The 26511-nt window shown below is 43.3% G+C and overlaps 1 protein-coding gene across 1 annotated transcript in view; it reads left to right on the top strand.

Moving 5' to 3' along the window:
* The window catches only part of plekha6 (pleckstrin homology domain containing, family A member 6), a 145058-nt gene that overhangs the window by 74670 nt on the left and 43877 nt on the right, over nucleotides 1-26511 (top strand). Inside the window, 1 exon segment of the mRNA XM_042405754.1 lies at nucleotides 18127-18227. Coding sequence (XP_042261688.1) covers nucleotides 18127-18227 — 101 coding nt within the window.

The following is a 26511-nucleotide window of genomic DNA, read 5'->3' as shown; positions in this document are numbered from 1 at the left end:
GATTAAATCCTACACATTAATCCTGTCTGTCTAATAAACTAAAAAAAAAAACTGCTGCTCCACCCTCATGGCAGGTCCATTAAAGTTTTGATGCTGAGCTCCGGAACTCCAGTCTTCCTGAGTTCTTCCCTCATATAGGCTACAGTCTTTCTTGATCATTAGTACAATATATGATTACATGTGTAATAGGCTCCTCAGCCAAGTGGGAAAAAATATGTTCATATATGAACATCGGCAACTGGCAAAAATGACAGTCAAAAAGTGATCATGTTAAATAATCATGATCTCAATATTGAACAAAAATAATCGTGATTATGATTTTTGCCATAATCGAGCACCCCTAAAAACAACATAAATTGTGATTTACACACACACACACACACACACACACACACACACACACACACACACACAAAGAGTTTAAATATGTATGTGATAAAATGTAAATATGTATGTAATGAATTGTTTTCTTTAAGAAACTGTTACTTGAACATTTTTCAGTGTGCTCCTAAAGTTATATGTGTGCTCCTAATTTTTTTATTTAGGAGCACATGTACTCCTTGAAGAAAAAGTGAGGATTGAACACTGTTGTCAGATGTGTTTCGTTCAAGTTATTACAAAGTTTTTAATAACTTTTGTACAGCACAGTGTGATAAGTCATGTATTAAAGTTTGAAGCCGATACCATTAACGCCCTAGGAGGAGATAGCGTTTGTTCGGGGGCCAAAATTGGGGCAAAGTCTTATTTTGAAAAGCTGATTGCAGACTTCCTGTTGGATTTAGGTCAGGGGTGTCAGCGTATGATTTGTAGGTCTTGATGAGACGAATAATTGAGTTTTGGTTTGATCTCTCTACGACATTCCTACGGGCCGTGGCGGCCGTTTTAGATACATAGGTGGCGCTAGAGAGCACATTTTGGCACTTCGGGGGTTAATTTTTACATTTTATCAAATTTTTCACCAGACCTGATGTGCGTGCCAAATTTGGTGAGTTTTTGAACATGTTTAGGGGGTCAAATTAAGGATTGAAGTGGCGTATTAATAAAGAATTAAAGCTGCAAGCAGCGTTGAACGGGCCTTCGCACCCTTGCGCACAGCAGGCCGTGGCGCAGTCACCTAAGCTTCTGGGAACCAAGAAAACGTTTGGAGATGATCAGTGTGAGAGTCTTTAGACACACAATACTAACCAGTGTCTCTCTGTGAGCCCACCCCTCTGTTCACAAACAATTATGGGTAATTATAGATTATGAAATCAAAATATTGTTCACCTTAATCAATAATTCAGGCACCAACTGTAGGATCTGCAAGGAACACAGTTGCTATAATTATCAATTATCAATAATAAATAATTATAACAATTAACAGAATTATTAATATGAACTAACAAATACGGAGCACCACCCGGAAACCGGGACTAATAACCGAACAAGGTAGTCTCATAAATGGGAGTTCACCTAGAATGTTCATATCTGAGAGATATCAACATTCAAGGGTAAACAAAGAACGGTTGAATTCGAGCTCTGACTCCTTCAATCAGCCACTTTTCACAATATGTTACCAATAATGACAAAAGAACTTCTCTTTAAAGATATAACAGTGTTTATGAAACTTAGCAAAATTAACAAAGTTAACAAATGCTTCATTCAATAAATAGCTATTCTAAAATCTAATTCTACCAAACAAAACACAAACAGCTTTGCACAGGGTTGGACACTTGCAGGTTGGACACTTTTGTCCGACGTTATCTGACCATCAGATGTGCAAAACGATGTCGGTGCGTGTATCTGTGCGCGCGTGAGTGTGGTGTTAGTCACAAGAGAGGAAGGAGGGAAAGCGATCGTGAGAGAGAGAGAGAAGCGGTTCTTTTTCCACAGAGAGCGCACGTATGGACGGCAGTCTGTAACGCACGTTGTCTGGTTTCAGATCGACAAATCAGTTTACTTTCTCACTCACGGCAGCACAAACACAGTAGTCCCGAGCGGGACAAACACAAAATAGTCTAGCGTGGTGAACACAACTAACAGGCAGCAAACAGGCAGCAGCGGAGCGTTAACTGCAGCATGACCGAAAGAAGCACAACCAGTTAGCCTCTGCTAGCCTCTCAGCTAACCCCGGCTCCCCGTTTAGATCCAAACGGAGCACCGAGTCCCGATTTGTTATTTAGGTTAAAGCGGAGAACAGGCAGCAGCGGAGCGTTAACTGCAGCATGACCGGAAAGAAGCACAACCAGTTAGCCTCTGCTAGCCTCTTAGCTAACCCTGGCTATCTGTTTAGATCCAACCGGAGCACCGAGCCCCGATATGTTATTTAGGTTAAGGTGGAGAGAACCAGCGGGTCTGTCGGCCAGCTGAGTAAGTGAAACCTACGGAAAAAACACCGTGACCATCACGGTAAAACAGTACGTAGAGAACTGCTGTGTTCAGCTGCACAGATAGGAAATCCCTCGGCTGACAGGATGTACCACTCTGTGCGGGAAAATATTTTACCCTCCTATTTCTGGTTTATAACAATGATTGACAACCAGAATATTAGGTGCATTACTGCCACCCTCCGCTTCAGGCTGTGAACCAATGATTAAATCCTACACATTATTCCTGTCTGTCTAATAAACTACATAACGAACCTGCTGCTCCACCCATCCCTCCCCCCCATTCTCTCTCTCTCCCTCTCAACTGCAGAGAAGGATATTAGTGTACTCTACTTGTGAAATATCCTCATAAATCCCATAACTTTGGCCAAATTCTACATAAAAATTACATTTTTTTGTAGGAATTTTCGTCGCGAATCCATTGATACAGGTTTGAAAGTGGTCGGACTTATAGTTTAGACACCAGATGCCCCAGTTTGGCACAAAGTCCATGCCCAGAGATTGCCTCCCCATTGGTTTACATTGTAAGGTGTAATGTCGCACTCCAACTTTCAGGGCTTACTAAATCTAAACCGTTCGAGTTATTACAAAGTTTTTAATAACTTTTGCTCAACACAGTGTGATAAGTTAAGTATTAAAGTTTGAAGCCGATACCATTAATGCCCTAGGAGGAGATAGCGTTTATTCAAGGTCCAAAATTGGCACAAAATCATATTTTGAAATTGAGATTGCGGACAATGATGAGATACATAAACGCGAAAAATGACCACTTTTATCAAGATGGCCGACTTCCTGTAGGACTTACAATACGGCTCCAAGAGGCTTTTTTGTGCGTCTTCACATGATACATAAGCCTCCCGAATTTCTTTTTCCTAGGTTAATCTGGAAGGCGGGGCTACAATTTTGAAAATTTCAAGGGGGCGCTGTTGAGCCATATTGTCACGTCTATGCAAATGAAGTTTCGAGGATTTTAACTGGTGTCGCTCCAGACATGTGTGCCAAGTTTTGTGATTGTTGACCCATCCCTTGTCCCTAAAATACAGCATCGTATTTCATGGCGAAGGATGTGTCGCCATGGCAACGGCGTTTGGTCATGGGTCATGACCTGCCCAATGTAGCGTCACCAAGGTCTTACATCTTAGCTGAGTCAATTTCAGGTGCATCGGCCAAATTTCCTAGGAGCAATACAACAAAGAACGACGCATGATACTTCCTGTTGCGCTCTGGCCCGTCGGGATCAGATCACGCTTTTTAAAAATGAGGGATATTTCTTACAAGTGTGGTGTGCTTTTATTTTGAAAGTTTGATTGACATGTGTACTGTCAGGTGTGTAGAGACAATAAGTAACTGCAGCTGGACACAGAAAAATACTCATATATTTGAATGGAGAGTGTGAGCGAACCCACACCTTTTTGAACATTTACTGCTTCCACATAATTTTAGATACAAACTTCATTTGAACTTTAAATGAGTCACGAGACTTTGACCTACAAATCTTGAATTTACATGTGTTTTCTATCTTTTATTGTTTTTGAGATATTAGAGTGTGAGTTTTAAGGTCTTTTCTTGCTCCTCCTGTGATTTTATAATGAGTGTGTATTGCGGAATGTTTCAGAGCACTGAGGGAGTGACATCACCAGGAGCAGTTGGAGAGGAGGATATTAGAGAACGCTTCTTGTGAAATATCCTCATAAATCCCATGACTTTGGCCAAATCCTACATAAAAATCACATTTTTTTGTAGGAATTTTCGTCGCGAATCCATTGATACAGGTTTGAAAGTGGTCGGACTTATAGTTTAGACGCCAGATGCCCCAGTTTGGCACAAAGTCCATGCCCAGAGATTGCCTCCCCATTGGTTTACATTGTAAGGTGTAATGTCGCACTCCAACTTTCAGGGCTTACTAAATCTAAACCGTTCGAGTTATTACAAAGTTTTTAATAACTTTTGCTCAACACAGTGTGATAAGTCATGTATTCAAGTTTGAAGCCGATAGCATTAACACCCTCGGAGGAGATAGCGTTTGTTCGGGGGCCAAAATTGGGGCAAAGTCTTATTTTGAAAAGCTGATTGCAGACTTCCTGTTGGATTTAGGTCAGGGGTGTCAGTGTATGATTTGTAGGTCTTGATGAGACGAATAATTGAGTTTTGGTTCGATCTCTCTACGACATTCCTACGGGCCGTGGCGGCCATTTTAGATACATAGGTGGCGCTAGAGAGCACATTTTGGCACTTCGGGGGTTAATTTTTACATTTTATCAAATTTTTCACCAGACCTGATGTGCGTGCCAAATTTGGTGAGTTTTTGAGCATGTTTAGGGGGTCAAATTAAGGATTGAAGTGGCGTATTAATAAAGAATAATAATAAAGAAACAAACGCACGAAAAACAATAGGGTCTTCGCCCTTTGGGCTCAGGCCCTAATTAAAGCTGCAAGCAGCATTGGACGGGCCTTCGCGCCCTTGCGCACGTCGGGCCGCGGCGCAGTCAGTTGAGCTTGTGGGAACCAAGAAAACGTTTGGAGATGATTAGTGTGAGGGTCTTTTGACACACAATACTAACCAGTGTCTCTCTGTGAGCCCACCCCTCTGTTTATCACAGATAATTATGGAGTATGAAATCAAAATATTGTTAACCTTAATCAATAATTCAGGCACCAACTGTAGGATCTGCGAAGAACACAGTTAATTATTTGCTATAATTATCAATTATCAATAATAATTAATTATAACAATTAACAGAATTATTAATATGAACTAACAGATACGAAGCCCCACCCCGAAACCGGGACCAATAACCGAGCAAGGTAGTCTCGTAAATGGGAGTTCACCTAGAATGTTAATATCTGAGAGATAATCATTCAAGGGTGAACAAAGAAGGGTTGAATTCGAGCTCTGACTCCTTCAATCAGCCACTTTTCACAATATGTTACCAATAATGACTAAAGAACTTCTCTTTAAAGATATAACAGTGTTTATTAAACTTAGCAAAATTAACAAAGTTAACAAATGCTTCATTCAATAAATAGCTATTCTAAAATCTAATTCTACCAAACAAAACACAAACAGCTTTGCACGGGGTTGGACACTTGCAGGTTGGACACTTTTGTCCGACGTTATCTGACCATCCGATGTGCAAAACGATGTCGGTGCGTGTATCTGTGCGCACGTGAGTATGGTGTTAGTCACAAGAGAGGGAGGAGGGAAAGCGATCGTGAGAGAGAGAGAAGCGGTTCTTTTTCCACAGAGAGCGCACGTATGGACGGCAGTCTGTAACGCACGTTGTCTGGTTTAAGATCGACAAATCAGTTTACTTTCTCACTCACGGCAGCACAAACACAGTAGTCCCGAGCGGGACAAACACAAATTAGTCAAGCGTGGTGAACACAACTAACAGGCAGCAAACAGGCAGCAGCGGAGCGTTAACTGCAGCATGACCGAAAGAAGCACAACCAGTTCGCCTCTGCTAGCCTCTCAGCTAACCCCGGCTCTCTGTTTAGATCCAAACGGAGCACCGAGTCCCGATTTGTTATTTAGGTTAAAGCGGAGAACAGGCAGCAGCGGAGCGTTAATTGCAGCATGACCGAAAGAAGCACAACCAGTTCGCCTCTGCTAGCCTCTCAGCTAACCCCGGCTCTCTGTTTAGATCCAAACGGAGCACCGAGTCCCGAATTGCTATTTAGGTTAAAGCGGAGAGAATCAGCGGGTCTGTCGGCCAGCTGAGTGAAGTGAAACCTGCGGAAAAAACACCGTGACCATCAAGGTAAAACAGGTCGGCGAAAACACGGCAGCTGGCTCTGAGTGGAGTGGCGGAGAGAACAGCAGAGACGACTCGGCGAAGACGTGCAGGGCAGAGCCGGTCCACGTTATCCCGAAGTAACTTCATTTCCTCTTTCTCGGGGGAATTTGAGGACGCTGGTTGCAGCAGCGGTCTCTCTCGGGTCCAGGAATGTGTTCGGGTGAACACGGGAAAAGTCTCGTCTCGTCCGACGAGGGGAGTCTTCGATGAGGGGAAAACATGTTCGTGGGGTAGTCAAGCTAACTCACAGGGGAACAGGAGTTACCCCTAGCTCAGTGACATGGGAAAGACGTATATTTCGGGCGTGCTCGCTTATAAAGGGGTGGTGATGTCATGGCTGCGTCCTCAGGACGCTCCGCTGTGCAGGAGCGTCTCCGCCAATGAGGGACCGATGTTGACTGCTCCCTGCTGAGGTGTGAAAATCGCAAAGCATTCTTGGAAATGGAGTTTGCTCCACCCTCATGGCAGGTCCATTACAGTTTTAATACGGAGCTCCGGAACTCCAGCCTTCCTGAGTTTTTCCCTCATATAGGCTATAGTTTTTCTTAATCATTACTACAATATATGATTAGATGTGTAATAGTCTCCTCAGCCAAGTTAGAAAAAATATGTGCATGTATGAACAACAGCAATTGGAGAAGATGACAGGCAAAAAGTAATCATGTTAAATAATCATGATCTCAATTTTGAACAAAAATGATTGTGATTATAATTTTTGCCATAATCAAGCACCCCTAAAAACAGCAAATTGTGATTTACATACACACACACACACACACACACACACACAGAGTTTAAATATGTATGTGATAAATTGTAAATATGTATGAAATGAATTGTTTTCTGTAAGAAACTCTTACTTGAACATTTTTCAGTGTGCTCCTAAAGTTATATGTATGCTCCTAATTTCTTTCATTTAGGAGCACATGCGCTCCTTGAAAAGAAGTAAGGATTGAACACTGCTGTCACATGTGTGAAAGCACTAAGTAACTGGAGTGTGGTGCAGTCCAAGGGCTTCTGTCACAGGCAGTAGATGTTTACTTTACCCATCCCCCCCCTCCCATTCTCTCTCTCCCTCACAGTTGGAAGGAAAGATTTCAAAGTGATCTTCTTGTGAAATATCCTCATAAATCCCATAACTTTGGCCAAATCCTACATAAAAATATCATTTTTTTGTAGGAATTTTCGTCGCGAATCCATTGATACAGGTTTGAAAGTGGTGGGACTTATAGTTTAGACGCCAGATGCCCCAGTTTGGCACAAAGTCCATGCCCAGAATTTGCCTCCCCATTGGTTTACATTGTAAGGTGTAATGTCGCACTCCAACTTTCAGGGCTTACTAAATCTAAACCGTTTGAGTTATTACAAAGTTTTTAATAACTTTTGCTCAACACAGTGTGATAAGTCATGTATTAAAGTTTGAAGCCGATACCATTAACGCCCTAGGAGGAGATAGCGTTTATTCAAGGTCCAAAATTGGCAAAAAATGGTATTTTGAAATTGACATTGCAGATTTCCTGTTGGATTTAGGTCAGGGGTGTCAGCGTATGATTTGTAGGTCTTGATGAGACGAATAATTGAGTTTTGGTTCGATCTCTCTACGACATTCCTACGGGCCGTGGTGGCCGTTTTAGATACATAGGTGGCGCTAGAGAGCACATTTTGGCACTTTGGGGTTTAATTTTTACATTTTATCAAATTTTTCACCATTCCTGATGTGCGTGCCAAATTTGGTGAGTTTTTGAGCATGTTTAGGGGGTCAAATTTAGAGTTAAAGTGGCGTGTTAATAAAGAAAGAATAAAGAAAGAAACACACGAAAAACAATAGGGTCTTCGCCCTTTGGGCTCAGGCCCTAATAATAAAGAAACAAACGCACGAAAAACAATAGGGTCTTCGCCCTTTGGGCTCAGGCCCTAATGAAAGCTGTCAGAGTCTGCTCTCCCCCTCACCTGTTGCTGTGGGAATATGGATTGCCTTCCTGGTTCCTGATCAGCTTGTCTTCGACCATCGCTCCTCGTCTCTGCCCCGGTAAACCCACCAGCCTTCTGTCCCTGACTCTGAGTTCTGCCTGCCTGTTCCCTGGTCTTTGTCTGCTTTGGGAGTGGAAGATCGGGGTTCAATTCCCGGTGGAGCCATACTCATCAGAACTGTGTTTCTCCGATCGTGCTACTATTGCCTTGACATTGTGTGAAATAAAGACTGTAAAATTTATATCAGTGTCATTTGTGCTGCTATTGGGTCCATTCTATACCCGTTACAGTACAATCTGACCAATTATGGATCCAGCGCACGAACCCTCACCGCTGAGTCGCCTTGAAAGGATTGAAGGCGTCCTTCAACAGTATGAGGCCATGATGACAGCAGCTGTGACTGAAACCAAACAGGCAGCCCACGAGCAGGCGCTAACAATGTTAGCTGGACAGCTGCAGCAGTTAACAGCCCAGCTAACCCAAGCCCCTCAAGCCTCTGGGGCTGCTTCTCCTCCTGCTCCGCCTGCTACCGCTCCTGCACTTGCTCCAGCCCCTTTGCCACCCATGGATGCCCCTGAGCCCCAGGTGGGAATCCCGGAGCGCTACGAGGGTGACCAAGAGACCTGTGGCCCTTTCCTCACCAACTCCTCTCTCCTGTTTGCTCTGCAGCCCCGCACCTTCGCCACTGAGGGAGCGAAGGTTGCATTCGTCATCAACCATCTGAGGGGCAGAGCTCAGTTATGGGGGACAGCCGAGTGGGAGAGACGGTCATCAGCCTGTGCTTCCTTTGACCTGTTTGCCACAGAGCTTCGCAAGGTGTTTGGCTTGGATACCTGTGGTCCTGAGGCAATCGGAGGTCTGATTGGACTGAAACAGGGCGAGAGAACAGTGGCAGACTATTCCATAGACTTTCGCACCAGAGTCAGCCGAAGCAAGTGGAACAACTCAGCCCTCTGCGACGCATTCCTCAACGGGTTGGCCGACTACACCAAGGATGAACTGGTTTCCCATGACCTGCCCACCACATTGGAAGGGGTGGTTGAGTTGGCCACCCACATCGACCTCCGCATCCAAGCCCGGCGACGAGAGAAGCGTCAAGGGGGAGACCATCGCCCTCTGCCATCCCGCTCCCATGGGGGTGCCGTCGCAGCCAACTCTGCCTCCTCTTCAGCTCTGCAGACAGGGGATCCTGAGCCTATGCAGCTGGGACGCACCTCCCTCACCCCAGAGGAGAAGGAGCATTGCCGTAAGGCCAACCTCTGCCTTTACTGTGGAGCAGCAGGGCACTTCATCTCAAGATGTCCAGCAAAAGCCAGGGCTCATCAGTAATGGGGGAGATCCTGGTGAGCCCAACTTCCCTAGTGTCTCCCCGTCCCCAAAGAGCTTTGCTCCAGGCCCTGCTCCTCCTTCCGGACGGTCCCCACACCATGGCTACCTTCATTGACTCTGGGGCTGATGCCTGCATTATTGATGAGGAGCTGGCCCTTCAGTTGGGGCTCGGGCGGGTTCCCTTGCCACAACCGGTTCCCGCTAGAGCCCTAGATGGACACATCTTGGGCAACGTCACACATCAAACCTCCCCTGTCCATCTGCTGCTCTCTGGCAACCACCACGAAACAATCCAGTTTCACATCCTGAGCTCACTCCGTCTGCCTCTCATCCTGGAGTATCCTTGGCTCCGTCTTCACAACCCTCACATCGACTGGGTCACGGGGGCCATTCAAGGGTGGAGCCCCTCCTGTCATCTCAGGTGCCTGCAGTAAGCCTCCTTGCCACTTCACTCCCCCAGCCTCAGCTCCTCGCCCGATCTCTCCAGGGTGCCGCCGGAGTACCACGACTTCTGCCTGGTCTTCAGTAAAGCCAAAGCCACATCTCTGCCTCTGCACCACCCCTACGACTGTGCAATTGACCTCTTGCCTGGGACTTCACCCCCCAAGGGGCGCCTGTACTCCCTGTCTTAGCCTGAGAGAAAGGCCATGGAGACTTATATCAGTGACTCTCTGGCTGCAGGTCTCATCCGTCCTTCCTCTCCTGCCGGGGCGGGTTTTTTCTTTGTGGAGACGAAGGACAAGACCCTGAGACCCTGCATTGACTACTGAGGGCTAAATGACATTACTATCAAGAATAGGTACCCTAACCCTAACCCACTCATCTCCTCCGCCTTCGAACTGCTCCAGGGGGCCACCATTTTCACCAAGTTCGACCTGTGCAACGCCTATCACCTTGTCCGCATTAGAGAGGGAGACGAGTGGAAGACGGCCTTCAACACCCCGACAGGGCACTACGAGTACCTCGTCATGCCACTCGGCCTCACCAACGCCCCCGCCGTCTTCCAGGCCCTGGTAAACAACGTTCTTCGAGATATGCTCAACCAGTTCGTCTTTGTCTACCTGGATGACATTCTCATCTTCTCCCAGTCCAGAGATGAACACATTCACCATGTCCAAGCCGTCCTCCAGTGCCTCCTTGAGAACTCCCTGTTTGTTAAAGCTGAGAAGTGTGAGTTCCATGCCTCCTCAGTGTCCTTCCTGGGGTACATAGTTGCAAAAGACAGTGTACAGATGGACCCGGCTAAAGTCTCTGCCGTCACCTCCTGGCCTGTTCCTGAGTCCCGCAAACAGCTTCAGTGCTTCCTGAGTTTTGCCAATTTCTACCGCCGCTTTATCTGCAATTACAGCTCCGTGGCAGCTCCTCGCACCGCCCTGACCTCCTCCAAGGTGCCTTTTCAGTGGTCACCTTCCACTGACAAAGCCTTCCAAACTCTCAAGACATGATTAACCTCAGCACCCATCCTTCAGATGCCCGACCCTAATCGCCAGTTCGTTGTGGAGGTGGATGCCTCTGATGTGGGGGTAGGGGCTATCCTGTCCCAGCGCTCTGCCACTGACCAGAAGCTCCACCCAGGTGCCTTCTTCTCTCGGCGTTTGTCGCCTGCAGAGAGGAATTATGATATTGGCAACAGGGAGCTGCTGGCGGTGAAGATGGCTCTTGAAGAGTGGCGGCATTGGTTGGAGGGTACCAAAGAGCCTTTTCTGGTCTGGACTGACCTCAAGAACTTGGAGTACATCTGATCGGCTAAAAGACTGAATTCCCGCCAAGCCCGTTGGTGCCTGTTCTTTGCCCGGTTCAACTTTACCCTCTCCTACCGCCCTGGGTCTCGTAATGCCAAGCCCGACGCCCTGTCCCGGCAATTCCAGAGAGTGGAGGAATCTGGAAAGAGGCCAGAGCCCATCCTCCCTGGGTCCTGTCTTATCGCTGCGGTGACCTGGGACATCGAGGAGAGGGTGAGAGCAGCAGCTGAGGGACAGCCTGGTCCCAGCTCCTGCCCGCCAAACTGCTTGTTCGTCCCTCCAGCCTTGAGGTAAGAGGTGCTACAGTGGGCCCACTCCTCCAAGCTCTCCTGCCACCCTGGTGCTCGATGGACACAGCACGCCCTCCTCCAGCGCTTCTGGTGGCCCAGCTTGAAAGAGGACACCCAGGACTTCGTCAAAGCCTGCCCAGTCTGTAATCAACACAAGACCTCCCGCTGGGCCCCAGCAGGACTTCTACAGCCTCTTCCTGTTCCCCACCGCCCGTGGTCCCACATCTCCATGGACTTTGTGATGGGCCTTCCCTCTTCTGAAGGCCATACTGTCATCCTGACCATTCTGGACCGCTTCAGTAAAATGGCCCACTTCGTGCCTCTGCCCAAGCTCCCTTCAGCCAAGAGAACTGCTCAGTTGGTCCTGCTCCACATATTCCGTCTTCATGGTCTCCCTGTCGATGTGGTGTCAGACCGTGGGCCTCAATTTGCCTCCGTTTTTTGGAGAGAGTTCTGCAGTCTCCTGGGTGCCACAGCCAGTCTGTCCTCCGGCTTCCACCCTCAGACCAATGGGCAAACGGAGCGCATGAACCAGGAGTTGGAAACGGCCCTGCGGTGCATGGCCTCCCAGAACCCCTCCTCCTGGTCCTCACAGCTGTTGTGGGTAGAATATGCCCACAACTCCCTCATCTGCTCTGCCACTGGCCTCTCTCCTTTCCAATGTGCATACGGCTATCAACCACCGTTGTTCCCCACCCAGGAGAAGGAGGTTTCCTGCCCGTCTGTCCAAGCCTTCATCCGCCGCTGCCGCAGAACCTGGCTCCGGGCCTGTTCCATCCTCCTTCGGTCTGTGGACCGCTACACTGCCGCCGCCAACCGTCGCCGCACCCCTGCACCTACTTACCAAGCGGGTCAGGGAGTGTGGCTCTCCACCCGAGACCTGCCCCTCCACGTGGAATCCAGGAAGATGGCACCCAAACACATTGGACCCTTCACAATACAGAAGGTCATCAACCCCGTTGCAGTACAGTTGAAGCTCCTGCGCTCCATGCGCGTCCATCCAACCTTCCATGTCTCCAAGGTGAAGCCGGTCCATGACAGTCCCTTGGTCCCTGCAGCACCGCCACCACCTCCTCCATGCATTGTTGATGGGGGTCTGGTCTACACGGTGCATCGCCTGATGTGCTCCCGCCGGCGGGGGAGAGGCCTTCAGTACTTGGTGGACTGGGAGAGGTATGGCCCAGAAGAGAGATCCTGGGTTCCTGCTCGTTTCATCGTCGACTCCAACCTCATTGCTGATTTTCATCGGTGTCATCCTGACCAGCCAGCTGATGCCTGCCTGTCGGGGAGCCCGCACTTTGCCTCCACCAGACCGGTCTCTGGGGGACCGTTCCTTGGGGGAAGCTACAGATGATGGAGAATCCCTTCACCAGACCCCCTCCACCCACCCGACTGAGGAAATGGACTGGTCTGACTCCCAGGAGTTGTAGGCCCATCTCCTGCCCTGTTTATAGTGCCTTTTTAGGGATGTCGGGAGCCATCCCTTGAGGGGAGGGTTCTGTCAGAGTCTGCTCTCCCCCTCACCTGTTGCTGTGGGAATTATCCAATCATTCAGTCTCACTCTCTGCTCTGCCACACCCCTCATTAGTTCAACCACTTTCACCTGGCGCTCCCACCTGCTCATCATCTGCAATCAAGCCAGTATATAAGCTGCCTCGGCCCACTCCCTCTTTGTCAGATTGTCTATGCTACTATGCTAAGTCATCTTGCCTTCATCACTGGACTGCCTTCCTGGTTCCTTATCAGCTTGTCTTCGACCATTGCTCCTCGTCTCTGCCCCGGTAAACCCACCAGCCTTCTGTCCCTGACTCTGAGTTCTGCCTGCCTGTTCCCTGATCTTTGTCTGCTTTGGGAGTGGACGATCAGGGTTCAATTCCCGGTGGAGCCATGCTCATCAGAACTGTGTTTCTCCGACCGTGCTACTATTGCCTTGACATTGTGTGAAATAAAGACTGTAAAATTTATACCAGTGTCATTTGTGCTGCTATTGGGTCCATTCTATACCCGTTACAGAAAGCCTCTTCTGCTGGTGGGCTTTGACCACGCATATGGTGGAACCACTGCAAACAAATGTCATACTGAATCTGGAAAACAAAGACTTCAGTAAGACACTGCACATTTTCATTCTTGTATTATTGATATCTTTTTAATATATCTCACATTGAGCCAAAATAATGAATAATAAATAGGTAATAATGATAAGTATTGGTTAGTCCTTGGTAAAATAGAAGAATCCAACATAACTCTACAAGAGAATTCTTAATAACTTCATAACAGAACATATTTCATTTCGTATTTATAAATCATAGTTGTTTCATTGATTTAGGGCATAGTGGGACAAATCCCGGTGAGATAGTATTCTGTCAGAAAAATACATTTTTGCACAGTTGGACCATCAAAACATATCTGTTTTTACCAGCCCTCTCTCTGTGCCTGTCCTTCAGGGTGTGCATGAGAGCATGCTGCATGCCTGTGTAAGGCAATCACAGCCAAGTGCCCCTCTTTACTCTTACTACCAGAAGGGGGAGACAAAATCATGCACTCTAGCTTTAAACTGTCCAATGTCAATTTTCAATTGATACTTAATTACATGTTGAAATGTTAATAATGTTTAATTTTAACAGCTATCCTTACCTTGTTGTTTCCTGACATCTTTGGATGTCTTGGTTAGACTACCCCAGTGGATCCAGAAATGGGGACTTCTTTTTTTATTGTGGATAGATGACCTACATAGCTACATAGAGTTGTTCTATGAAAAAAAAAATACACGTTATTTCTTTATTCACTCAAGTGTACTATGAAACATATGAAGTGCATTTTTCTACTGTGACAATACAACTTCAGATTTATATGATGTTTTATGTGTATAATCATTTTTACTGCTGCTGTCGGGTGGTGATGCTCATTTATAATTCCCACAATGATTTTGTACTCCAGGGGTTTTATGCAAAACTGAACAAAAAAGGTTGTTGTTTAATTGTCCACAAAATATGAGCTGAAAAGTGAAAAGAAATTCAAAGAATTAATTCCTTATAAAAAAGTTGTTGAAGGTCTCTTGAAATATTTAATATTAATATTTAAATATATTTAAAATATTTAAAGTATTAAATATTTAAAGTATTAAATATTCCTTATATCATGGGAATTTGTAATTAATCTGAATCTGAGCGTACAACCATGAGATTCATTATACCAATATGGACATTGAGGCTTGGAGTTCTTCTTTTCCACATTGTTCCACAGTCAAATCAAATTAGCCGATTAACCTTCTGACCTCCTCTGAAATGTTGACACCTAACCCTAACCCATGACCTAACAACTTTTGCTAGGAAAGATGAAAATTCCCCAAATTCACCAAGGTTATTAGGTATGATGTGAAGTATATAAAAATAGAACTCCTGATGGTAGGGCATCATCTGTGCATTATAGAGGGGGTTACATATTTTGCTAGACTGCTTGTCCAGCCTGGTAGGAGAAGAAACTTATCCTTGTGTTATGAAAAGCACTATATAAATGCAATACATTACAGTCATGGTGGTTATTATGATTAATATTATTTACCCTTTATGGAGGGGGAATTCAGAATCATTTACAATATTCAAATGTGTGCTATCATTTGCGGTGTTAAAGTGGAACAAAATATTGTTTACAGTGCTGCATTCAGTTTAATGTACATTTCAAGTCAAGAAGGTGTAATTGAGGCAAGCAATGTGTTAAAATGATAACAGTGATGTTTTAGAAACACTACAGTACAGTATCAAACGTGTATTTGAATGAACAAATTCCTTAAAAAAGGTTGAAATACAGCATGTTTGGATCTAGCTTCCAAATAGTAACATAGAATGACTAAGTAATTGATTACGTAGTACATTATAACATTGTAAAATTATAGGAGGAAAAAGATATGATTGTCTTGGTTTTTCAGTAGACATTCTCACTTCAGTGCAATGAATAATACAAAGTTTGATAACACGTACAGAAGAATAAAAAGCTTTTATTTTGATAGATGAGCCATGGGTTATTTTGCAAAACCTCATTGATAAAACTAAAATACTAAAACAATGAATTAAACAATCCACGTGTTACTATTTTTCATTTAGTTAGATGAAATCGGACTGTTGTAATGTAGCTCCACCTTTGCTGAATGCATGCACGCTCCAGGGCCACACTTCCTATCAGAGGGTAAGTACGTTGGTACGACACCGTGACAAACAGTACGAGCTTGCAGAGTAGGAGAGAAAACAGCTCTCCATGCACCGAGAGGCATGAGGGCGAGCGCACAGTTAAAGCACTCCAAATGACAATCACTCTAAAGCTTCATTTTGTCCGAGTAAACACGTAATGGACAGCCCGGACACCATGGACAGGTAGTTGTTCTGATAATACTACCCTCTGGGGTCCACTCAGAGGATGTGTTCCACACATGCACAGTAGATCGCCATCTGCAGGAACCATGGATTTTTTAACCATGGATATTATAAGAGCTGGATTCCAGACCAAAAATGGCGCCCATTCAATACAATGAGAATTGCTCGGCTGGTGCAAAAAGTTTCTAGCTTCTAGGTTTGCTTCCGCATCGTGCAGCCCGCTGAATATGTGCTGTAGTGTTTCTCCCGCTGGCCTCTCCCATGAGTTCCCACTTGACCCATAGACTTTACATTGTGATGACGTCACAGATTTTTAAATCGCTTTTCTCTGCTCAAGGAAAGTTTTACAAATATAAAACTTCCATGGATCCAAAAAAAAAAGGCTGAGCAGCAGCACCCTATGCAGCTCCTATAATACATCCATGACAGGAACACTGCATTGTGACTGCAAGGAATGGTGAGGACAGGTCCGAGCGGACACAGCAAATTGCAGGTATGCGGATGTCTGCACAGAGCCTACATGTACACCCTCTGATGATGAAATTTACATCATGCAGACCTTCGCAGATGCAGAAAGTATAAACAAAACACTCAATACAGAGTGAGTCTTAGAAAAAAGCAGGAGGAATTAACAGATAGGTAATTAGAATAGTTATAATTAGAAATAAATAACTTATCCCAAGATATGAGTGGAAAGTATTGTTTTTGCAACTGCATTTATAACTTTTGTTTTGTTTTGTTTTTTTGACTGAAACATTGCAGAACCATGTCATGTGATGTTACTTTAGTACGCTTTAACAACAAATATTACTGAGACCACTACAGAAAATTGCATATGAACATTTAATATCCAGGAATTCACATTATAGACACTACCACTGACTATCCCTGTAACAAATTGGCCACAATTTCACACATTGACCATACATGGTCCAGCCATATACTAGGTTTTCACCTTGTTTTGTTTTGGGGTGAAGGCAGAAATCTCAGAGACAGATATCTCAAACCTGGAAAATAAAACCAAACTGTCCATTTGACTGATAGATACCACTAGGGGTGATAATTTGGGTGAACTGATCCTTTAGGTAAAAATGACTAATTTAAGTGAATTCCCCTATAAAACCCAAAAGCAGTGAGTTCCAGCCTCTGAAACTTAAAATGTCTTTGTTGTGTGTTTACATCATTATTAAGTGAATCTTGTCCCTGTTTGTGATCATCATTGTGTATACCTGCATGTTTGTGGCATTGTGTGCTTTATGCTCACATGGTCTAACAGATTGCATTTTCATGGTTTCAGTCTATAAATACAGACATCAATAAATCATTTAAATGTGTGTGGGAGACACAAGCAGGAGCGAGGCAGAGGTGTGCCTATTTACCTGGCGTCCTTTATGCATGCATGTGTGTGTGGCTGAAGTCTCATTGGTGCAGACAAGCAGCAGGTACAGTTGGCTGGGGGCCAAGATTCCTGCAACACTGAGGTCACATGGGCTGATCATTATCTCTCTCTCTCACTCTCTCTCTCTCTCTCTCTCTCTCTCTCTCTCTCTCTCTCTCTCTCTCTCTCGTATCGCTCTCTTATATCTTGTATGATTGCACAAGCCCTTCCCCCTCTCTCAGATCCCGCTCTCTTCTGTCTCCCTGCTCCCATGCCCCATTGTGCTCTCTCTCTCTCTCTCTCTCTCTCTCTCTGTCTCACCCACACATAAACACACACACACACTCAGTCAGCAGCAGAGCGAGTGCTGGTGCAGAGCTATGTTCGGGAAATAAGAGGTAGGAGGACACAGAAAGGAATGTATCCCTTTTCATACTGCTGAAATTTTCATGCTTGCTTCCATTATTCAGTCAGCACTAGTCCTCCTCTTCTAGAGTGCTCCTGTTTATCACCACTGCATCTTGGTGTGTGTGTGTGTGTGTGTGTGTGTGTGAGAGAGAGAGAGAGAGAGAGAGAGAGAGAGTGAGCCATTACCACTGCTTATCACAGGGACCCTTGGACCATAATGGATCTATTCTAGGAAGCTGTCACCGTGGGAGCAAAGTGTGCACTGGGAGGAGAGCAGCTCTGATTCCGCTCTCATGTTTAGACTCTACTGAACATTCCTCCTCTTTTTTGCTGTCTTTTACCCTGCAGGTCAAATCAACTGGCTCAGGCTGACTTTGTTATTTCTCTCACACAGTATTTGTGGCTATGCACCGGAGTCTTATCCTGTTTGTCTGATGCTTCCCAGAATGTTTTCACACCTTCATTTTCCTCTTCACAGATGAGAAGGAGGACACTGTGTTAGGAAGTTTGCCACTGCTCAGTTTCCGGATTGGAGGAGTGGACCCTTTGGATAACATCACCCGCAAGTTTGCCTTTAAGGTCAGTAAAATCCTGGTGCAGGGACAGAGGGTGCTGTGTGTAATATAATTTCATGCAGAAGATGAAACAGTACTGGAGAGCACAAATAAGTGCATATGACGTCCAATGTGCAAGACATACATTAATGAAAACAAATGCCTTCTATGTTGGTTCTTTGTAGTCTTGCATCTTCAAAGAAACCTTATTATGCATTGATGAACACTTTTACAGCAGAAAGGTTCTCTGCAGCACAAGACGCAAATATTAAAAAATAAATAAATAGAGGAGCAGTAACTAAAGAATCATCTCAGAGTGTAGGAAATGTTCCAAAGCAGCAGTATTGAAAGGCTGTAGGTTTTCTGTCTGACAGCAGCTCCTCACTGAATTAACACTTCAAGAATCCCCTTGTGCAATGTGAGCACTTATTTTTTAGTTTGAACTTCTTTCTTGGTTGCATTGCTGTGGCTCAGAGAAGGGTGTTGGTTTGGTTCTGATTTGACTGGTAGAAGCTGACTGGCTTCATGGCTGAGTCACATGATGTTATTTATGGCTGTTCAAGAGCCCTATGGGGAGATGCTTTGGGATTGGAATCTCATCAGAGTGGGGTTAATGGGGTTTTTCAGTTGAAGAGGGGATCTTGAATTAGGACTTCCACTAATATAGATATGGATGCCCAATGTGGGCATGGCACAGTTCTTTTTGAATATGAACTGAAATGTGTCTGTAGCCTAAAAAACTGAAATCCGGCTCTGAAAGTTTGATCAGATTCTTAGTTCTGCTTCTTTTTTTATGAGATTTTACAATATCTGATTTATGTAATCATTTTGTTAATTTCTCGTAAACTATACACCAGAACCAGAAACCCAATACTTGGAAATTACAGCAGATTGAACCTGAGGTGTTTTCAGTCACACGACGACTTCCTTTGCCTTGTTTGGATGCTAATGAAGTTGAATTGTTTCAAAAAAGGATGACATAGACCAACATCAGTAAAAAAAGCATGACTGATGAGTGTTATTGGATAAATAGTACATTTTTGACTTCCATAGACAACTGATTTAATAGGTGGACTGCACTGACCACATCTCCATTTAAAAATGTTTTTAAAATTCCCCAAATGCTTAACCATTTATAAGTAATGTGTCCAGATTCGATAATATCAGCACGTAGTGGCATGTAGTCTGAAGAAACATTGGGACTTTAGTTCACACTGTGGTTTAACTCGAACTCTGAAAGGTTCGTGTACAGGTAATAAAACAAAATTTTGGTGGGAGGTAATAATTACATAATCAAAGACCAAAAATGGATGAATTGTATTATTGCCCTTCCTGACAAACAGATCAAGGCTGTGTTTCCTCAGATCTGGATGAATCACATCAGCAATGCTCCAGAGGCAGCAGCAGCACAGAGCCACCAGACAGAGCTGTTTGTCACAGCTGAATAAAGATGAGATGATGAGGATGCAATGTGGGTTAGCTGAGCCTGAATCTGCTGAGTAAAGCTTTATATAAGTTGGAAAGCCTTAGATAGCCTTGTTTCCCCTTCAGCATCAGCATGAAACACACACACTCTGACAGCCCTCTCTTTCTCTCTCTCTCTCTTTCTCTCAGCTCAGTCTTGTCACTCTCTTATATCTCCCTCTCTCTGTGCCCTGTCTCTCACTGCAATTCCTGTTTGTCCATGATCAGTTTTCTTCACTTTTCAGAACATTTAGTTCTTTTTGTTGGCTCTTTCTTTACACATTCAGTGCAAGCTCTGGAGTCTGGTGCATGTACCCAGTGTACACACTCACACACGCACGCACACACGCACGCACGCACACACACACACACACACACACACACACACACGTATATGCTAGGTCCGCCACACACACCTGCAATGTAGACAGCCAGAGCAAATATACTCAGTACAGCTTTGACAGCTTGCCAAGGGTTAGTGTTCTGCTTGTTAGCTAATATTCCTGACTGGACAGTCAGTACTGTTTACTGTCCAGTCTCACTTGAGTGCCAGTAATCCTGCCATGAACCTGGCAGTTAATATTAACAGTGATCAAATACACTTGTGCACATTTTCAAAATCATGTTTCAAAGGTGCTTTATAATGCGGTAGAGTTATGACTAAATGCATCATAAAGAGAAAAACTAAAAATATACTGGAGGTAAAAAAGACATCGAACATAAATATAATAAAAGGAGGTAAATACTGAACACTATGACAAGGCCTTTGAATCAAAGTTAGTCTTAAAAAGTGATGATTTAAAAGCGAGCACTGATTCTTCCAGGCTGACAGTGACAGTTACAGCCTGATCACAGCAGAAAGTGGCACAGAGAAAATCATCTGCTTGGACAGTGGACATAATTTCTAGGGACACTGGGATGGATAGGCTTATTTTTTAACTTTGGACAGGGCCAGGGTAACTATTTTACCCTCATAATGCTAAACTAAGCTAACCATGGCCTGACTCTAGCTTTGCACTTAATGCATAGACATGAGACTGATACTGAACTTTTCATCTCACCCTCAGAAAGAGAGCAAACCAGCATATTTCCTAAAATGTTCAAGTATTCCTTTAAATACAAGTAAAATCTGTCTATGAATTCACATTATTTTATTATATTATTATTAGCAATATTATTCATTTTTACAAATCAACATATTTATAGTTAGGATACCAAGGTATTCCACAAGGGAAATATTGTATAGGTACATTGTAGTCATACAATTGTATGACTACAATGTACCAAGACTATGTAGAGAAACACGTTTCAAAATAAAAACAAACCAAAAAAATAAAACAAGTGGTAGAGAAGAAGAAGTGCCATTTGCATGTAGTGAGTGCATTACCAGTGACAAAGGTTATTAAAATATTTGATAAAATGTTGCATAATTCATAACTTTGTGAGCTGTTATGTTGGCTAGCCATGCTGGCTCCAATAGTTTATGTGGATAACCCCACCCACCCTATATTCCTGTCCCACCAGCTTTTGGCCACACCACATGTGTAAATGCTTCCTGGCCAATCTTGGTCTGACTGCAGCTTTAGTGTTGGGTTATAAAGTCCGGTCTCAACACCTGCATGAATAGGACTGTATGTTACTAGCCACACATCTGTGAATGACCCAGTAATAATGAAGCACATTAGAAAGAACTGGTGCCAATCAGCCAATACAAGTGTGAATTCTAGGCTATGCTACATGTATGGTAGTTTTGGAAATTCTAATACTTGGGGCACTACCACAAAGTGTTTCTTTGCATGGATTCTATTACTCAAAGTCACCTTTGTGTTGCAAAGACTTCCAACTTGTTTTGACTATTCAATGAGAGAAGTTCATCAGACAGCCTGCAGCAGTACTCAAAACCTGTGTACATCAAAGGTGATATAATTCAATTTTTTTTTTCAATTCAATTTTATTTATATAGTGCCAAATCATAACAAAAGTTATCTCAGAGCACTTTTCATATAGAGCAGGTCTAATTTACAGAGACCCAACAATTACCCCATGAGCAAGAACTCCCCTTTAACTGAAAGAAGCCTAAAGCAGAACCAGGCTCTAGGTGGGCGGCCATCTGCCTTGACTGGTTGGGTTGAGAGAGAAAGAGGGAGGAGGAGAGAGACACAGGGAAGCATAATAACAGCAATGCTAAAAATAGCAAAAAATAATAATAATAGAGATGGCTTGTAATAATATTAGCAATAATAGCCGAACAAGGTGTCAAGGCTGGCTCACTCAGGTTCTGGAATTTCCTGTGGGATGAAAAAGCACAAAAACACCGGGGAAGAAGCCAAGTTAGTAACATGCATTAATGGTACATGAATGCATACAGATTGAGAGGAGGAGGAGGAGAGGAGCTCAGTGCATCACAGGAAGTCCTCTGGCAGTCTAGACCTATAGCTGCATAGCTAAGGGCTGATCCAAGGCAAACCTGGCCGGCCCTAACTATAAGCTTTATCAAAAAGGAAAGTTTTAAGCCTACTCTTAAACGCAAGAATCTGAAACTGGAAGATGGTTCCACAGGAAGGGCCTGATAGTTGAAGGCTCTACCTCCCATTCTACTTTTGGAGACTGTGGGAACCAAAAGTAAGCCTGCATTCTGGGAGTGTAGTGTTCCAGTAGGGTAATAGGGTACTACAAGCCCTTTAAGATATGATGGTGCCTGACTATTAAGGGCTTTGTAGGTGAGGAGAAGGATTTTAAATTCTTTTCTAGATTTTACAGGAAGCCAATGCAGCGCAGCTAAAATGGTAGCAATATGATCTCTTTTTCTAGTTTTTGTCAGTACACGTGCAGCTGCATTCTGGACCAGCTGGAGAGTCTTTAGAGACTTGTTAGGGAAGCCTTATAATAAGGAATTGCAATAATCCAGCCTAGAAGTAACAAATATGTGGATTAGTTGTTCTGCATTTTTTTGAGACTGGATGTGCCTGATTTTTGCAATATTACGCAAGTAAAAAAAAGGCAGTCCTTGAGATTTGTTTTAGGTGGGAGTTAAAGGACATATCCTGATCAAAGATAACTCCCAGATTCCTTACGGTCGTGCTGGAGGCCATGGCAATGCTATCTAGAGTAGCTATATGTAAGGTATAATGTACAGCAAGCAGGTCATTATTGGGAAATGAATCCCTTCAGAGTGATTCAAGACCTGCATCACCCTGTTGGGGTTCATTTCACAATAATGATAATAATATAATGAGTGCTTCCGAATAATATTACCTAAAGGAAGCATATATAAGGTGAATAGTATTGGTCCAGGCACAGAACCTTGTGGAACACCATGTCTAACTTTTGCGTGCATGGAAGATTCATTGTTAACATGTACAAACTGACGTCGATCTATTGAATAGGACTTAAACCAGCTTAATGCAGTTCTTTTAATGCCAATTAAACGTTCCAGTCTCTGTAATAGTATATACAGAGACTGGAACGTTTATATATATATATATATATATATATATATATATAGGTCAGACTTATAGTTTAGATGTCAGAAGCCTCTGTTTGACACAAAGTTCATGCCCATAGATTGCCTCCCTATTGTTTTACATTGTATGGTGAGATGTGGCACTGCAACTTTCAGGGCTTATTAAATTCAAAATGTTCGAGTTATTACAAAGTTTTTAACAACTTTTTTCAGCATAGTGTCATAAGTCACCTATTAAAGTTTGAAGCCGATACCATTAATTCCCTTGGAGGAAAAAGCGTTTGTTCGGGGGGCCAAAATTGGGGCAAAGTCTTTTTTTGAAAGGCTAATTGTGGACTTCCTGTTGGATTTAGGTCAGGGGTGTCAGCATATGATTTGTGAGTCTTGATGAGACAAATAATTGAGTTTTGGTTTGATCTCTCTACAACATTCCTACAAGCCGTGGTGGCCATTTTAGATACATAGGTGGCGCTATCGAGCACGTTTTGGCACTTTAATTTTTACATTTTATCAAATTTTTCACCAGACCTGATGTGTGTGCCAAATTTGGTGAGTTTTTGAGCATGTTTAGGGGGTCAAATTTTGGGTTGAAGTGGCGTAATAATAAAGAAAGAAGAAGCAGAAAGAAACAAACATGAAATACAAGAGGGTCTTTGCCCCTTGGGGGCTCAGGCCCTAATTAGAATGTCTGAACCGAACAGTTGTGCTGTTTAGGAAACTCATTTCTGATGCTGCAAACCTCTCTGTGGAACATCCAGTCTGTGCTGAGATGACATTTAATGACATGTCATTCAGAGAAGAATTCATGAGAAAATTGACTTAAAAACTCAGACTATGGAATGCAAGTTTGAGATTATTGAATAGAAGTCTGAGAATTCTGGAATCTAACTAATTCACTCCAACTTGATGATGATTCCCACTCACAGTCTTGCACACAGGTCAGAGGGAGCTACAGTGTATCTTGAATGGATGAAAAAACCCTAGAACATTTCTCCAGTACCCGCATTTAGGGAGTTGAGGACCATATTTCTGCTTTTGTCACAAGTTTTGCACCAGCATAATGAAACAAACAAAAATCATTCATATATTATTATAGTTTTTTTTAAGCTTTTAACCATATCCCACAGCTTTCTTCAGCAAATGGAAGATTTCAGTCATTTAATTTGGATAACATTTTTTGCCTTAAAGACAGTTAACAAACACATACACAGTGTTTTTCTATTCAGAATATTCAGTTTCATCCAGTATTCTCAAGTTCTGTTTAATATTCTCAGACTCTCTCTCCAGATTAATTATTAGTTATGTTCCATATTTTTGGATTTTATTTCCATATTCTTAAATTTCAGTTAGTATTCTCAGAATTTCATTTCATATTCATTTCATTTCAGTTTTCAGTTTCATTCAATATTCTATATATGACATTCTTATCTATCATTAATTATTTTTTATACAGCATGCTGTGATATGAGTATATGTATCTGTATATTCAGACTATTACACTCTTATCTGTATGCGACTTACTGTTCATGTCAACATATCAGGTGTTTGTGCTACAGTTGTTAGCTGCTTTGAAGATGTTAGATAAGATGAGGCTGCCCTCAGAGGCAGGCCATGTCAGCTTAACAGAGGGTGGAAGGAACATACATCAATGAATAATGTTGTTTTGGTGGCAGCTGAGAGTTCATGCTGTAGGTATTTACAGTAGAGACAGTGCAGGTTTGTGGCAGTGAAGTGAAAAAGCTTCTTGTATTCAGCTCTCAGTGTATTGTTCAGGCGTGGTGTTTTTGGTCCTTGTTCAGGTATGTGGTCCAGAGTGTACAGACATACTCTAACTATGAATTACATAATGACAGATAAGTGTCAGTGACATGAGTGTTCAGATGTGTTGTGTGTGCTGGCCAGTTGAAGCAGAGTGTGTGTTTTTCTGAAATGGACTCCTCATGTCCTGTCTTATTGGATGAGCTCCCTCAGGGCACTGTAGAGGTGGGGCTGAGACTCTGTGGTCATGTCCCAGCATGCCTCCTTCATAGCTGCCTGGTGATTCCTGTCCAACCACTTCTGTTTATGACAAATGTCAGTTCAAAATCACCCAGAGACAAAGCAGGCAGGGACAGAGTCCACAGCCTCTGATCCCTCTGGTATCTGCCTCAATATAGAATATTTCTGTCTAAACTGTAATGAATGGGAATGTAAGGCCAACTGTAAATCAACATGAGTTGTGTTTATAGCTTGGAAACATACAGCAGCATTTCTGAGTTTTGGCTGGAATATCCTGGCTGAAAGAAAAACAAGTTGTCCAAAATAGAAAACAAACACTATTTATTTCTCTCTATCAGTTTACATATGATCTATTTGGACAAGAATGTTTGTCAACGTTATTTCTAATCGCAGTGTAACCATTAGAATGTTTGTCTTCTACCTGGAAGCTCAGGTTTGACAGCAGAATCAGCTTTGTGTCCTTATAGAATAAAGCCTTTATTTTGTCTGCAATCATTCCTATCAGTAATACTAACACATGTACTCACCAAGGATTTTTAGCAAGATGCTAAGAGAATCACACATTGATTGACATAAAAAAGAAAAGAAAAGATTGGCGTAGTTACAGATTTTTAATATCTTGGTGTGACACTGGATCCAAATTTGAACTTTAAGAAACATGTTTAAAAAAAAACAGTTAAAACCATAAAGTACAACTTAGCAAATTTTAGACATATAAGGAACTGTCTCTCTTTGGACGCAGCCAAGATATTTATGCATGCTGTGATTCTTTCCCAAATGTCTTATTGCATCACATGTTGGGGGCAGGCTGGAGAAACAGCCATAAAACCCCTTGAGTCCTTATACAAACAAACTCTAAAAACTCTGGACAAAAAGCCAATGCATTTCCATCATGTAGGGTACTTGAGAAATACAATTTACTGAGCTTTGAGAATTTTAGATTATTCTCAAATTTGTGCCTAGTTTATAAAATTTTAAATGGTTCGGCCCCTCCTCCACTATGTGACTTTGTGTACACTCGCTCAGTAAATTCAATTAGTTACTCCAGAATATCCTCTATACAAGATTGTACCATACCATTTTGTCGCACTGCATTTGGGCAGTCAGCTTTAGCTGTGAAAGCCACAACTCAGTGGAATGCCCTACCTGATGATATGAAGAACTGTAGTTCAATCAATACATTAAAGGCCAAATTAAAAATCTACTAAAGACCAATCAGCTCTGTGGCCACTGAGTCTAAACTTCATCTATGGTCTTCTCATTAGCGCAGGTAGTTTTGCTTTTAATTTGACAAGTTTACATAATTAATTTCTAATTGACATTGTGGGTGTATATGATGTGCTGTTGTGTGTAGCTTTGTATTTTGTATGGTGTGTTCTGTGTG

This window comes from Thunnus maccoyii, chromosome 3 (genome assembly GCF_910596095.1).
Source record: "Thunnus maccoyii chromosome 3, fThuMac1.1, whole genome shotgun sequence".
NCBI classification, from domain to species: Eukaryota; Metazoa; Chordata; class Actinopteri; order Scombriformes; family Scombridae; genus Thunnus; species Thunnus maccoyii.
This window is presented reverse-complemented; position numbering and strand designations above follow the sequence as displayed.